The sequence below is a fragment of the Oreochromis niloticus genome, linkage group LG18 (assembly GCF_001858045.2).
Source record: "Oreochromis niloticus isolate F11D_XX linkage group LG18, O_niloticus_UMD_NMBU, whole genome shotgun sequence".
NCBI classification, from domain to species: Eukaryota; Metazoa; Chordata; class Actinopteri; order Cichliformes; family Cichlidae; genus Oreochromis; species Oreochromis niloticus.
The window spans coordinates 24,240,413-24,256,590 of record NC_031982.2 but is presented as its reverse complement, the minus strand read 5'-3'; the positions used below and the strand labels follow the sequence as shown (position 1 = coordinate 24,256,590).

Sequence of the window (16,178 nt, the reverse complement as noted above, 5' to 3'; positions counted from 1 at the left end):
AAAACAACAGCAGGGACTCTCACGCTCATCTGAAATGAAGGGTTTCACATATACAAAATGCACCTGAACTTTTTCTACATTATTAAACAGCTGACAGTGTATAATTAGTGTTAGCTTACACATTAGGAAAAAGATTTTTCTTTAAACCTTGTTTGTTGAGACAGCATTGATTCTGTAAGGAAACCTAGCTATTGGAATATATGTAATTGACACTGTAATTGACATCTAAGGATCAAATGTTTAGTCATTTGTAACCTTTTTGGGGCAAATTTCTGTCCATACTCTTCCATCATATAAATTGCATTGTATTTGCATTGTATTGATATCAATGTCAAAAACTATTTTACAGCATGTCCCGCTGTAAACGTTGGTTTTCCCTTGGCACACTCTCTCTTTATCATATGTCTGTGTTGAGGTTCAGCCTGGGTGAGTCAGGTGATTGGCTGAGGGAGTTTACGTGGCATTATCCGTCTTGGCCTGTTTCTTTAATGGGCTTAGAGCCTGCCTGCAGACTCTGTGGTATTCCGTAAGACAGGATGCCACTTCTCATACATATATTTTGAGTCAACATAGCTGCTAGCAAACCTGGTTTATATGGTTGCTAAAAAACTTGACAAATAGTGCATCTTCACAGTGTTGCTGTGGCTTTAATTACCATTTTCTAAAGAAAACCCTTGGAATAGTGAAGAAGTTGCTATAAATAGTTTGCAAATTAGGGTCAATTAGAGACTACCCTATATTTAGACTTGAGAGATGTATGTTGTCAAATATCCTAGAGATGAAAAATCTGACCTAGAACATTAAATTCCGCCTCTCGCTCTGTGGTAACTGGAATAATCTCCAGCCCCCCATGACCCTGACAAGGATAAGCATAAGAGAATGGATGGATAGACACTTTATGTGTGTGAAAATGTTTTTTGCACATGCAAAAACTTCTGGGCAGATGATCCCCAAAGGGTGAATCCTTATGCTTCTGGTGATGCTAAAAAGTTTACAAATACTGGATGAACTGCATGGGTTTTTTTTTTTTGTATTCATTTGTATTTTCTTCAGTTTTCCAATTATACTGTATTCATCGTTTTATCTTTTAAGTGTTTTAATTACCCATGCACAAGTTCTGTGTCAGAGATCTATATTCACTACAACAGGTTGCAATAACAGTGCGGTATTTATTTTGGCGATCTCTTAATTTAACCCATTAACTCCATTGCACGTCATGCCCATTACCACACTGACCTTGGTCTTATAGCAGCCGTCCTCCCATCATTACACTGTTGACTCCCTTCTTGCATGAACTTTTCAGTGCCCTCCCTTCCCACTCCCTTGCTTTCTCTCTATCCCCCTCACCATACTGCCTCCCTCCTTCCTTCGTTCATTGAAATTCAGGCATGAGGAATGCGAGAGGAAGGATATCTCATGTGTGTGTGTGTTTGTCTTGGCAGTCCTGGTTCCCTTACCCTCAGCACTCCTGCCCTGACCAGTCATTTCCTAACACCTACTGTTAATGGTTTCTCAAGAAGATAATGCCACTGAAGGATGTGTAAGGGAGTTATAATACGTAGTTCCACATCAAACAATTGGTGGATCTCAAGTTTAGCGCAGATTAAAAAAAATATGGCATTTTATGTGCGTTTGATGTGGTTTTGCCCAGTAGTGTATTGCTTCAAATTCCTGGAAGTTTCCTGGAAATCACTTGTGACCAGATATGAATTTACAAGTCACAAGCTGAGATATTATATGATTTAAAAAGAGCAGTAATGGTTATAACATAAAAGAACAAAGAACCAGTTGTGTTTAAATCCCCCTTTATCTGTAATCATCTCATTTTACTTTAATAGATCTCCTGTTTTGTTCCCGCTTAGATGCCTCAGGTTTTGGACAGAAGCTCCGTGGGCATTGACCTGCATTTCTGGGGCCAGGCTCTTCAGGCAACATCAGCGAAGATCCAAGATGTAAGTAGTCCAAATGCCATCAATCCCTTCTCTTCTGCTCCTCGAGTCTCTTCTTCTCAAGCCTGCAGTATCAGAGGCACTAGTATTTTTAGTCATGCAGGAAACTCGCCTCTTCCGTTGCTCCCCGTTTAAGAATCGCTCCCAGAAGAAGCAGAATGATGTGCTCAATACTGTGAGGGTTACATGTACAGCATGTGTTAAAAAATACAGTTTTGCAAGTGCTTTGTGAGCAGTTGTGTATCTGCATTCATGTAATGTATATGCATGCACATGGATTATAAATGAATGGATCTGAAACACTAACCACAATGGAATAGAACAGGATTGAAGAGAATACAATAGATACTGTATATTACCTATTTTTTCTGCAAGAAGAATGCAAGTGGAATAGAAATGTAAATACACACATATACACACACTTGCGCAAATGAAAGAAAAAAATATATGAATGAGAAGATAATGAACAAATAACTGAATACCGTAAGTAAAAAGAAAATGGATGATAAAAAATAATAAAATCAGTTTTCAAGAACTATCACTATTCAATTAAAGTCAGAAGAAGGAGACATAGTATGTTGGAGCATGTTGTTCCATGTGTCAACAAGTCACAGCCACAATGTGCATGCACACATAAACACAGATACATTATTACATATCTAAAATATTAGACTAAAATAGACTAAAACTAAGAGAGTCGACTAGAACAAATACGGTAGAACATAATGAAATGGGATATATTGGTTTATATATAACAAAAAGCACAAACAGTATAAAACAGCATAATGCAATGTAACACAATAGAGTAGAATAACGTGTGTGTTTATCAGGCAACACATACACACAAATCACTGTGACTGAGATGTGTGTTTAGGCACGTTCACGGTTTGTCCCAAGGGAGAGCGTATCCCATCATCACCTTAGCCAGGGGTGAGAGAGAAAGAGAGAGGAGGGTGGGAGGTAGAGGGAGGGAGAAAAAGAGGGACATTCTTTTGAGGTGACACATCCTGTAGGTGGGACCTTCGTATCACCGTGGTGACAGAAAGGCGAGCCAAAAGCTCTCATTACCCACCTCTTCTTCCTTTCAGTTCAGTGTGTGTGTGGATGTTTTTGTGCGAGAAATAATACATAAGAAAACGGAGGAAGAGGGAGTGAGCGCGACAGACATGAGGGGTGTGTTGTAGCATGTTTATGTCTGCGCGTGTCCACATGTAAAAGGTAGCTTTGAGTAGGAGTCATAGACTATCAAAGAGCCATTTTCATCACTCACCTCTGGAGCCAAATCGGTGTTGACCCATGCTAATAAATCCAAATATGATTTGAACCAAAATGCTCCCGGAGGAACTCAGTCCTACCAACATGTAGGAGCAACATGCAATACAATTATTGATGGCCTCCTTCATTATCTTCATAGAGGAAATTACATGTAGCAGGGAGAATTGCTGTCCTGGTTGAAGCTATTTTTGTTCTGTCAATAGGAGGATATTTAGTCCACCTTGCGGCTCTTCTCTGTCCAACTTCTTTGCTTATCTTTAAGCTATTGTTTTCTTGTGACCGTTTATACTTTGAAATTCACAGGGCATGAATGAGTATGACAAACATAAATATCCCTGATCTGTGTATAATTATCTGATGAAGGTCAAATAACTCTAAATGGATTGTTTACACTTTCCAGCAATACCGTATAGTTACTCATCCTGCTGTAGGCCAGAAAATGTTTGGTCGTACTTCTCAGCAATGATCAACAGACACGACAGACAAAAAAATATATAAAACTTAAAAACTAACAGCCAGTCAGGGTTTGAGATACAGCATATAAACCATTTGGTGTTAGGGGTGTGTACTGTATATTAGACAGAGGTAAAATGAACTCTAGTTTATAGTTTAAAGGTACTTTAAATCCTAGTTTATTCTGACTAGAGTAAATCCAATTTCCCAACTTGTGTTATCTGAGTCACCAACTTGTAAATATAAGTTATTAATCATGTTCATATCTTCTTCATAGTTTACACATATTGTACTTCATGTAAAGTGTTACCAGTATCTCATTTTCTGTGTGTACAGGGAACTCACTTTTTAGGATGTGGGCTGCTTTGTTGACCTTTCCACCAGTAAAATCCAATTTCCGTTTGATTTGGGCTCACCTTTTTTGTATTTTACATTTTGTGATTAGTGCTAATTGCAGAGTGTGTTCACTGCGACCATGTTATCATGCTAATATTGAGGCACTGCTATAGCTACAGGCTCATGGCTGCAGACTATCAGATTGTTTAAAAGTTTAACTGGGCCTCTCTGTCTTGTGCAGACGATGGAGCAGGAGAGCTCTCAGGAGCTCCTGAAGGCAGTGTCCTCCCTGTTCCAAACTGGGGGTCCTTCCTCTTTCACCCAGTTGATGTCCAGCGTGTCAAGTCTCTTCTGCGGATATCCTGAGGGTGGGGGCTCTAGGGTCCTGTCTTTCAACTGGTATGAAGACAACAATTATAAGGTGTTTCTGGGGGTCAATGGCACCAAAAACCACAACTATGTCTATGATGATACTACCAGTAAGTAAAGAGGGACTTTTAAAAAATATTCTACTCAAATATAGTATTAAGACCGTACTTGTTACAGATAATAATCACAGAAACAGAAATATACCTGTACCTGCTGTATATGATAGCGCTATATATGGTAGTGTTTTGCAGACACCACAAGTAGTTATAGTGTGACTTTTTAAAATCTAAAACAATGAGTAAACAATATCACAAGTTTGCATCACAGCACATACTCATCAAAATGTCACAGCTCTGATGCCTGCTGTGACATTCAGATTGTCCAAATATCACAGAGTTATACATTTCCACACTTACACGACCTGCAACCACCTCTCTTTCATTTGGACTGAAAAGTTTAGATTGAAAGTGACTGGTTGACCTGGAAAGGGCCATTCAGTTTCACTCTTTCAGTGCTTTTCATCATATAGTTTCATTCAACATGAAGGAAGAAATAAATGCCCAGAAAGTGCTGTAATTAAAGTGTGACTTAATAAAAAATACCACTCAGATATAGTTAAAAATTAGAAAAACACACCTTCTTACTTCGCGTATTTAATTCTATTTATGCACACTCAAAAGTTGGGCAAATGCAGTCTTTACCTATGCTTACTGTGTATTTGTTACATGTTTTTCGCTTTCATTAGCATGAAAAGGTGGGACAGAACTAATTTCACAAGCATAAAGAAAGATGTTTAGATCACTCAGTTATCATGTGGACAGAGTTTGCCTTAAACGGCAAAATTTGTTCCAGAAAGTTGGCTGATACGCTCCGATTGGCTATTTTTTTTAATATTGAGATTCTTTAGTTGATCATTTATTACGTCTGAATGCTTGACACTTATGGATTCCATAAGGAAAAATGATTATGTATGAATATCATTTGTTTCTCATTCTCTTCATCTTTCCCTACCCCTAGCTCCCTTCTGCAATGCCCTGATGCAGACCCTGGAGTCCAACCCTGTCACGAAAATTGTGTGGAATTCAGTCAAGCCCCTGCTGATGGGAAAGATCCTTTACACCCCCGACTCCCCCGCAGCCCGCAAGATATTAAAGAGTGTGAGTGAGACCACCTCCAGCCTGACCCATCACCTCTCTCCCTTTTCCAACTCACTTTTGCCCCACTTCTGCGATTCTTTCAGCACTCAGTATCAGTGTAGATGCATAAAACCCCCACCCACCTTTGGAATGAGCTGACTAAAGAAGCAGAGGAAAGCAAAGGGATGGTGGCGGTGATGGGGGTGAGGGGTAATCTGATGCAATGTGAGGGATGGGAAGAGGAGGGAGAGAATTCAGTGTAAATGTGGGGGCGCAGCAGTGGAAGGAAAAACAGATCTGTTAGGTCTCTTTTAATCCTCCTGACACAAAACAGAGTGGGGTTTCCAGTGTTTTGAGCGGCGTTTTGAATGTAGCCAAATTACATAATGTAACATTCCATTGTTATCCGCTGTATGTTGCAGCTTAAACCTTAGATAAATTCTTAGTGGACTTTTTTGATCTCTCCTTTTCTTATTTTTAACTGACACTATCCTTTAACAACTGACACTTCCACCAAACTCATTATTGACAGTGTTATTAGCACAGAACGCGAACGCTTTGTGTTAAATATGCTTTTGTTGTACTACTACGGAAATATTTTTCAACTTTCATAGGATGTGTGTATTTGTGTTTGTCCAGGCAAACACAACCTTTGAGGAGCTAGAGAGGCTCCAAAATATGGCCAAGGCCTGGGAAGAGGTGGGACCTCAACTCTGGGCTTTCTTCCAAAACAGCGTTCAGATGAACATGATCAGGGTATGATTACTGCACATTCCTGCACACTAATTTAATGCACATTTGCACATCAACTCTCCTTACTACCACTGGCATTATATAAAAAGATGGACATAGCCACTGTGAATCCACCCATTAGTTTGTGAAGTCCTATTTTGAGCCCTTCATTTCATTATTTGGATAATAAAGTGTTGTTAAAAAAAAAAAAAAAACAGCAGCTAATGCTAGCCAGCTTTTTAGCAAACTGCACTGCTGATACTGGCATCTTTATTAGCACACCTGCTCAGCTGTTTGTAATTGAAATATTTAATCAGCCAAACGCATCGCAGCAACTTGATGCATTTAGGCCGCATGGTCATGACAACCTGCTGAAGTTGAAACTGAGCATCAGATTGAAGAAGAGTAGTATTTTAATGAGGAGTGTTTTAGAAACTGCTGATTCACCAGGATCTTCACACATAGCCATCTCTAGTGTTTACAGCATTTCTGGGTGAAAATGCTGTGTTGACTACTTCAAGCAGATAGGAAAGCAACAGTAACTCAAATAATACATTTTGCAAAACAGCATCTCTAATTGCACAATCCATGAAGCAGATGGGTTACAGCAGCAGAAGACCACACCGGGTGCCACTCCTGTCAGCTGAGAACAGGAAACTGAGGCAACAATTTGAGGCTCACCAACATTATAATTGAAGATTGGGAAAAATGTTGCCTGATCTGATTGTTCTGATGAATGCTGTGAGATTCAGATGGTAGGGTCAGAATCGGTATAAACAACATGAAAGCCTAGGCCTGTCCTTCCTCGTAACATTTCAGATTCCTGGTGGTGATGTAATTGTGAGAGATATTTTCTTGACACATGCTGGGCTCCTTAGTACTAAATGACCATCAATTAAACACCACAGCCTACCTGAGTATTGTTGCTGACTATGTCACAAAGCTCAAATCATCTCAAACTGGTTTTTTGAACAAGACAGTTGCTTCACTGTACTCAAATGCCATCCGGAGACACCAGAACTCTAGTCGAGCACCTTTGGGATTTAGTTGAACAGCAGATTCACAACATAGATGTGCGGCCAAAAAATCTTCCATAGCTGCATGATGGGGGCTTGAGCCTATACCAGCTACCATAGGGCGAGAGGCAGGGTACACCCTGGACAGGTCGTCAGTCTGTCGCAGGGCTAACATAGAGAGACAGACAACCATTCACACTTACATTCACACCTATGGGCAATTTACAATCACCAATTAACCTAACCCCACTGCAAGACAGACATTTGCATTAAAAATGCTCCTGAAGGGACCACAAACATGGATGAGTTCAGTGACTTGAATTAACAGCTGATATTTCATAGATGACTACCAGCTACAGCTGCCTGTGTTAGTTTCCACCTGTCAGGCACTGAATGAACCACTCAACCATGTGATTCAGTTCTGTGACTGAGTGGTTTGTGATTATGTGTGTGTGGCTGTCAGTCAACAACCCCAAACCCAGTAAAGCAAATTTAAAGCCTTTTTATAACTAATATTAACTGGGTATTATTAAAAACCCCCAATACATTTAAAAGCACTAGCTAGTTGAATATTATGTCCGCCCACATTATGCCCATGTCTACCCAGCATAGATAATTTGTTACCAGTTAATTAGCATTCGGCATATGGTGCACTACTCCTGATATTTAGAAATTCATATTTATGGTTGGTCAGCACAACCTTGAAAAGGTTACATTTTACATTTTCCTTACTCTAGTATGTAGCCACCTGAATCAAACATTTTCTTTTACATGAGCATGTATTGTACTGTATTTATAATATGCACAGTAACTCTGCTCACTCTCACTTAAGGATACACTGAGGAACCCAACGGTGATGCAGTTCATGGACAACAGTCTGGTGGGAACCGAATTTACCACAAAAGACATTCTCAACTTCCTCTACAATGGACCAGAGCGAGAGAGAGAGGCGGGCATACCAAACTTTGACTGGAGGAACATTTTTAACATCACTGACCAGCTCATACGTATGTTCAACCAGTATGGAGAGGTTAGTAACCTGTCTCTATTTCTGTGTCTCTCTACTTTTTTCCTCAATTTTGCACATTCCCATGACAAGGCATTTGGCCTTTTTGTTAGGCTTTGTCTAAATTCTACAGACAAGAGCGTCTGTCTCCCAGGTCTTCTTCCTGGAGACTGTGCCAGGCCTTTTGACACAGGGCACAACCACTTAGCACAGCTCTTCTGTCCAGCAGACTGAAAGGTGGCAAGAACATGTTTGCTGTCACCCCCTTCCCTTGTTTCCATTGTAAATTCAGTGATAAAGTAGAGAGTAGGTGGGAATGAGTCACCCCCCTCAAAACTCAGTGCTTTTTTAGTGTATAGCACTTCATTCAAAAAAACTCCTGTGCTTGCAGCATAAAAGAGGGCAAATCACTCTATCCATCCTTCACGCCTTCCCTCTCTCCTTGTGTCTGATTAAAAGGGGGTAGGGGTTTGGATTTTGGAAAGAATCCTATCAGTGCAAGCACCTCAATCTACCCTTTGTCTCCTAGTTTAGTGCCAAGACCCTTCAGAGCTCCACAAACAATCCAGGGGGATTTAGCTAATTAGATATAGCTGTCAGCAATCACTGGGCCATAGGATAACTGCTGTAGTTAGCATGAGGTCCTCTTACTCTGTGAGGGGTATGTTTCTCACACTGGCATCCTATTGGAACACGTGTATCAGTGAGGCTCCTTCTTCTCAGCCCATCTCTGAGAGAACATTATTGTGTAGTGACTGTGTGTTCACATAAAGATGAATGGGAAGTGATCTCGTCTGTCTTTGAGTGCTCTCGGGGTATTGTACAGTAATGTGAAATGAGGACATTAGACACGGTCTACATGGGAGTGTGAGAGTGGGGTTAGAGAGCTGTATCTATGGTGCACACGGTGGGAGTTTCACATGGTAATTACACACGTGGTAAATATAGCAAGTGTGTGAGAAAATGAGAGTTGCACTCGTGCGATTAGTGTGTGTACATTAAATGGATTTTGCTTTCCTGCTTGCATATATGAACATGCCTATGTCTGCCACGGCACCATGAATACAGTCACATTTTCCCATGTGACCAGATTACTCCATTGAAAAACCCATAAAAGCAACAACAATGATTTAGGACTCAGCTCAGAAAATAGATGCTTAGAAAATAAGGAAACAAAATGTGTGCTCCTTAGCTTCCAGTATTTCATGGTAGTTATAGTGTTTAGCATCTAATCTAATGCATAATCTAATTAGAATCTCATATGCACTTGCATACTGTTACATCAATTTAGATGTTATAGAAGAAAGGATTATATTTTTCTTCTGTCAGCACATAGAACAACATCACTGCTTAAAAGGCATCAGTAACCACACATAAATGAATACATAAATATATATACTTGCTAAATGCTAAATCATCTCCCTTTTTCACTGCTTCTTATGAACACAAATCCACATCCTTCTCCATTTTTCTGTGTCTGCAGTGCATTAGTCTGGATAAGTTTGTGGCCTACACAGACGAGTCCCAGATGATCCATGAGGCTTTGCACCTGCTGGAGGAGAACAAGTTCTGGGCTGGCGTGGTCTTCATGGACCTGTATCCCTGGACCACAAGCGTTCCGCCGCATGTCAAGTACAAGATCCGCATGGATATTGATGCGGTGGAGCGTACCAACAAAATCAAAGACAGGTCAGTAATGAATGACTACGCAACATTTTTAACCCCCTAAAATAAAGCTAAATGACAGCTTTTGTTGTACCCTAACCACTGCACCCAGAAAGTATCCACATCCCCAAAGCTTTTCACAGTTTTTAATATTGCACTGACATGCTTAAAGTGTTCAAATTAGATGTTCTTTTGTGATCAATCTGCACTCAGTCCCCCTCCACAACGATGAAAATTCTTTGAACTGATTACAAGGAGGGAAGAAAAAGAAACATTCAGTCGACAGACCTTGAAATGTAGCGCAGGCTTTGCTGCATTTAATATTCCCAAGAGCACAGTGAGTGACCTCTATAATTCTTAAACTGAAAAGGCTTGGACTCTAGGAGGTGACTATATGATCAAACTAAGTAACTGGGTGAGCAACTTTTACAAAGTGAAAGCCTGCGTGTAGTTTACAAAAGTTCTTCTAAAGGACTGTCAGAAAGGAGAAATGAGGTTATTTGGTCTGATTAAACCAAGATTAGATGGTCTGACATCAATTCTAAGCATCGTTTCTTGAGAAAGCACCCCAAACAGTGCATTATGGTGAGCATGCTGCAGGGGTGGGTTTTTCTTTTCAGAGGCAACACAGGGAGACTGGTTAGGGTTGAGGGAATTGAGCTAATGGAGCAAAGCACAGAGACATCTTCCATCTCTGTGCTTTAAATGAAAACAAACTCCACTGAGCTCAAGACCTCAGGGTGGGTTGAAGGTTCACCTCCAAACAGAACAATTACACTAAGGAGACATAAATCCAATGCCAGAGTGGTTTGGGGACAGCTCTGTGAATGTCCCTGAGTAGTTCATTGGAGAGACTTGAAAATGGCCCTCCATCATATGTCCCCATCTCAAAGGACAAAAACTAAGAGGATCTTCAAAGACTCACAGAAAAGTCGTAAGCCAAGGAATCACTGTGTCATAACAAGGAAACCCTATGGTGCTTCAAAGCCGAAGGTGCTTTAGCGACAAGCTGAATAAAGTGTCTGAATATTTAGATTTGTGTGACAGTTTTTTTTTTGTGTGCAGTAATTTAAAGAAAATACAGTTTTGAGCGTAATATGTGAAAAGGTAAAGCGTCTATGCAGTCTAACCCATGTTTTTGATGCTTTTGTTTCATTGGAGTAATTATTTGTTTTTTCAAAAGAATAAAATGCCAAAAATATCTGAAAAACTTCCTCTTTACTGTTAAAATTAATTTATCTTGGGACCAAACAAAGAGCTCCTAATTATAATAAACATCTTTGGCAAATAACAAAATGCCATTCATGGGCTTTAACTTTACTTAATTAAAAGTAGAAATAAAATTGATTAGATCAATCGATATCATTTTAAAATCAAAACCAATATCATTTAAAGCACTAAATATCCCTGTCAGCTTGTTCCTAGATTTTTTAAAATCTTGTTACTGCCACATTAATAAGGCAATTTATATGGATTTGTGACATTCCCCAGAGGAAAAGCATCGCTCGCTGTCTTCCAAAGGTTTTTGGCTGTTCCATACCTGCCCTTTCATCCAACCACATGTAGCTCTTACATGCATTTTCCCTTTCTCTTTGATCTCTTATTCATAAGCAGACAGTATGTCAATATCCCCTGAGGCGAACAAGCAGATTTAGCTGTTTGCAGCACACCAGCAGGCTGTAATGGAAGCAGTGGGACTCCTGCCTCTATACAATTGAATAATCAGATTGTAAAAGAGCTTTGAGTCAGACTTATCCGCTTAAGTAAAATCAGCGTGCACGGCTTTAAAGACTTTGGCTTTAGGATAATTTATGGTGGAAAAAAAATCAGTGGAGATTGTGGCCGGGATTATTTAATACAACTACAACAACAAAAGCTTATATATTACTCTGATGTGATGACAAACACCATCCTCGCGTAGATCCGGACATCTTTCATTCGTCTGTGTCCTCTCTCTCAGGTACTGGGATCCTGGTCCTAGAGCAGACCCCATGGAGGACCAGAGATACATCTGGGGAGGTTTTGCTTACCTGCAGGATATGATTGAACACGGCATCATTAAAATTCACACAGGCAACGACTGGCCACTCGGGGTCTACGTCCAGCAGATGCCATATCCATGCTACGTAGATGACCTGTGAGTTTACCAGTCACTACAGTCGTGCAGCATTTTTCACAATATGTCTTTTCATTAAAAAAGCTTTATAAAAGAAATACATAAAGCACTTTCTGCACATCAGAAAGTGTAACAGTGCTTTAGAGGGCTGCAAAACCTAGTATTATTTTCATAATATAATATTTCAGTGTAAATGATCTTCATTTAAACCATGTTTTTAAGGGATTATCAGATTTAACTCTGTGAAAATGACATGCCCCATTTCACAGTATTTTCATGTCAAATTGGAGGACAATTAATTGCAAAATAAAAATGATGCTCCTGTATATACTGTCCATGTAACTGATTCAATTTAACCTACATTGGTGTATAGTTAAGGTGAAGCTTTAATTTATTAATAGATGCATTGAATAACTGTCCAACTCGGTGATTAACTGCTTAACTCTGTGTGGACTGGGTTTGTAACTGAATTTCAGTAGATTGCAAGCCGACTCAGACATACAGTAATGTAACCGTGAGGAAGAGAATGAAAACTCACATTATGAATTAAACAGACTATTTGGCTAGCTTGAGTGCTGGTTTGTTGAAAGCTAAGTCAAGGACAATAAAAAGGTAAATTAAAAAAGCTGTTTCTTTCATGCCATTCATCTTGGTGGCTCTTGTTTGAATGTAGAGTGGGGCATTGCTGTTTATTGCAGTCTGTATTAGTGCTGTTCTAGTTATTATCAATGGAGGAACCAAATGTGTAAAAAATTGTAGTAGGCATACTACACTACACTGAATTTCCAGGCTTTTTTGGAAATATGTGCTGCTCTTTTGTCTGACTAAAATTAAGATGAATGTATTCTGTGCTGAGACATCACAGAATCAGTGTAATCCTAATTCCTTCTTCTCTCCTACTTCCACTCTAGCTTCATGATCACACTGAACCGCTGCTTCCCAATATTCATGGTGCTGGCCTGGATCTACTCTGTGTCCATGACAGTGAAGAGCATCGTGCTGGAAAAGGAGCTCCGTCTTAAAGAGACCCTCAAAGCCATGGGGGTCAGCAATGGAGTCATTTGGTACACGTGGTTCATCGACAGCTTCCTCATGATGACTGCGAGCACAGTACTGCTGACCTCCATAGTCATGGTAAGAAAACACAAAGAACTGGAGAGAAAAGGTGAAAAAATCTGAAAGTAAGACTGAGGGAGTTTTGTATGTTTATTCAAACCTGCAGCTTGACCCTTGGGCCTTGTGGGGAGGGCTGTATGTTTTATTTGCTATCAAAGCAGTTTTAATTTGATTCCTCAGCACAAAGTGGCCTGCATGGCACGTTACTTTGTTTTGAGGTAAACTTATCTGATAGTAGATTTGTTATTTAGTTCTTGAACTCATTGAACATGTTATTAATGTAATAAAAATGCAAAATACAGTTAAATACCAAATCCTCGTATAAGCTAATTTATGCTTGAGAGGCTTAATTACTGTGACCTTAATTATAAGGCCCAAAAATACTTTGTGGCTCCACACAGATGGAAAAATTGCCGAATGTGAATCTTTTGAATAGTAAAGGTTCCCAGACCGAAAGGTTGTTTTGGAGGGTTCATGTTTCACAGAGTTTAATGCTGCCCTCTTGTGGATGATATTAATATACATACACACAAACACACACAGACATATACATATATATATATATATATATTATATATATTTTATATGTTTTTCCTCTCTCTCTCCCTTTTTTAAACCCTAAATGTGCGTGTTTAAATGTGAAAGTAAAAGTCACTGCAGAGATAGTCATGCTCTATATATCTCCTTTTTAATCTCAGGGCGGCAAGGTGTTGAATTACAGCGACCCGATCCTTGTCTTCTTCTTTTTGATGACTTTCACTGTGGCCACCATCATGCAGTGTTTTCTGATGAGCGTGTTCTTCAACAAGGCCAACCTGGCAGCAGCCTGCAGTGGCATCATTTATTTCACCCTCTACCTACCTCACATCCTGTGCTTTGCCTGGCAAGACCGCATCACCAAGAGCATGAAACTGGCTGCAGTATGTTTATTTTTTTGTTTAAAGTACAAAATCAGACCTGAAGTTATGCTTTTCAAGCATAGTAAGTATGATTTACAGTGCTTAACACATTCATTAAACTACTAATGTATAGATTATACTACAGTTGCCCTTGCATATACTGGGTAATCCACCAGTATATGCAAGCTCTTTAATTTAAATCTTTTTAATTCTAAAATATAATTATTGTTGTTATTTATGAATTTTCAAATTTACAATTTAACCAAAAACCCCCCCCCTAAAAAAATTAGAAAACTCATTATTTTTTATTAATATGTCAAATTACACTTATTAACTTGCGTTTCTGAACAGAAAGAATTGTTTTAGCGGTTGAATGCTTGATTAATTTCTATGAATTCAGTCTGTTTGCATTATAAATAACAATACAATTTTAAGTTTTAAACAAGTTTTTAACAGATTTCAAAAATATTTGTGCTGTCATGTTTTATGACAGGTCTAATAAATTAGTTAAGCACTGTAAACATTAGCAAATCCCAGCTGAGTTTCATGACTACACACAGATATCCAGCAACAAATGAAACGAGTGATCATCCTGTTTTGTTTTTTTTACCCCTTATGTTTTTCAGAGCCTGTTGTCACCTGTGGCCTTTGGCTTCGGGACAGAGTATCTGTCGCGGTATGAGGAGCAGGGTTTGGGCCTGCATTGGAACAACATTAAGACCAGCCCCTTAGAGAAAGACACTTACTCCTTTCTCACCTCCATCCTCATGATGATTTTTGATGCTGTCCTCTACGGTGTCCTGGCCTGGTATCTGGATAATGTTTTCCCAGGTTGGGCTTCCTTTAATTTGTGTAGCTTACTTTATATTCTACAGTATTTTAGCAATTCATTGATACTATGAGCTTATTACTCATAAAATCAAACAATTTGTGTCTGCCCTTTAGGACAGTATGGCATTGGTCGGCCATTCTACTTCCCATTCCAGCCCTCCTACTGGCAAAGACCTAAACCCTCACACACAGAAACAGCAGACGGAGGTTAGTCAACAGCAGAGCAGCACTATGACTAAAACAGGAGTCAAAGAAATGAATTTCTACCTTTATTCTTTATCTTTAAAATTGGGGCTAGAAGGGCAAATTATTAGCAGAGGAACAGTGTTGTTGTTCCACTGAATGTCAATATAAGGTGAAGTTAAGGCTCATCCAGCCCATCCCATCAGTTTCAGAGCTGGAAGTAAATCTAAAGCTTGGTAAAAGACAGATAAATAGGGTGTGTTCACTTTGAATAACTGTGCTTATAACCAAATGATGGGTCAACAAAGCCAGTGTATTATTTGAACAAAGACAAGATTAGGTGCTTTCTGGAGAGTAAAAATCAATATGTAACTTCAGTGCTTTCATGGTGATGATTTTTAATTATAGGCCTTGTAAAACTTTGATCAAAAAGCATGCTAGTAAGCTGGTGTACTGTCTATCCCTTATAGTTCCTGAGAAACCTGAACCAGAGAACCAAGAGAAGGATATCGAGAGCACACCAGAGACAAACACCTGTAACGGCTCAGCCAGCAGGAAAATCTGCAAGCACCAAAGCAAGAGGGAGCAGCGGGAGAGACAGAGGGAACTGCTGAAACAGCAAGAAGAAGCGCCAAACCAGGAGGACGGCCAGGACTCAGGAAATGAAGGTGATGACACAAATACAGAAGAAAAGCTCAGAATGCTGAAACAGTAACTTTGACTACACTTTACAGACTAAACAAGGAGAAGGCATACTAGATAATGACACAGTTGGAGAGAGATGCCGCACTGCATGTGAGGAACTCTCTGGGGGCACCTGGTGGAAATATGCAAATCCTGCAACAGGCTGGAAAAACACAGGGGAAAACTGAAAATGAAAAATTTGTGCTGATTAGAAGCTGTAATTTTATTGTTATTAGGGAAACTGCTGGTACAGGGCCTCAGTCAGGTTAGTGAAAGGAATGGAAAATAGTATTAGGTAGGTAAAATACTGAGAAATCAGACTAAAAGCTCTCTTTCCACTAAGTGATCTCAGAAACTTTCTTTCAGAAAGAATTCCATCAAATTAAAATAAACTTTGAGAGCTACTGTGTTA

The 16,178-nt window shown here is 39.5% G+C and overlaps 1 protein-coding gene across 1 annotated transcript in view; it reads left to right on the top strand.

The window, feature by feature from the left end:
• Nucleotides 1–16,178, top strand: part of LOC100690840 (retinal-specific ATP-binding cassette transporter) — a 45,256-nt gene that overhangs the window by 6,493 nt on the left and 22,585 nt on the right. Inside the window, exons 8-19 of the mRNA XM_005476632.4 lie at nt 1,863–1,952; nt 4,255–4,492; nt 5,400–5,539; nt 6,158–6,274; nt 8,099–8,296; nt 9,756–9,961; nt 11,898–12,074; nt 12,965–13,187; nt 13,868–14,089; nt 14,695–14,899; nt 15,014–15,106; nt 15,553–15,750. Of these exons, the coding sequence (XP_005476689.1) occupies nt 1,863–1,952; nt 4,255–4,492; nt 5,400–5,539; nt 6,158–6,274; nt 8,099–8,296; nt 9,756–9,961; nt 11,898–12,074; nt 12,965–13,187; nt 13,868–14,089; nt 14,695–14,899; nt 15,014–15,106; nt 15,553–15,750 (2,107 nt within the window). The remainder of the gene's footprint in view (nt 1–1,862; nt 1,953–4,254; nt 4,493–5,399; nt 5,540–6,157; nt 6,275–8,098; nt 8,297–9,755; nt 9,962–11,897; nt 12,075–12,964; nt 13,188–13,867; nt 14,090–14,694; nt 14,900–15,013; nt 15,107–15,552; nt 15,751–16,178) is intronic.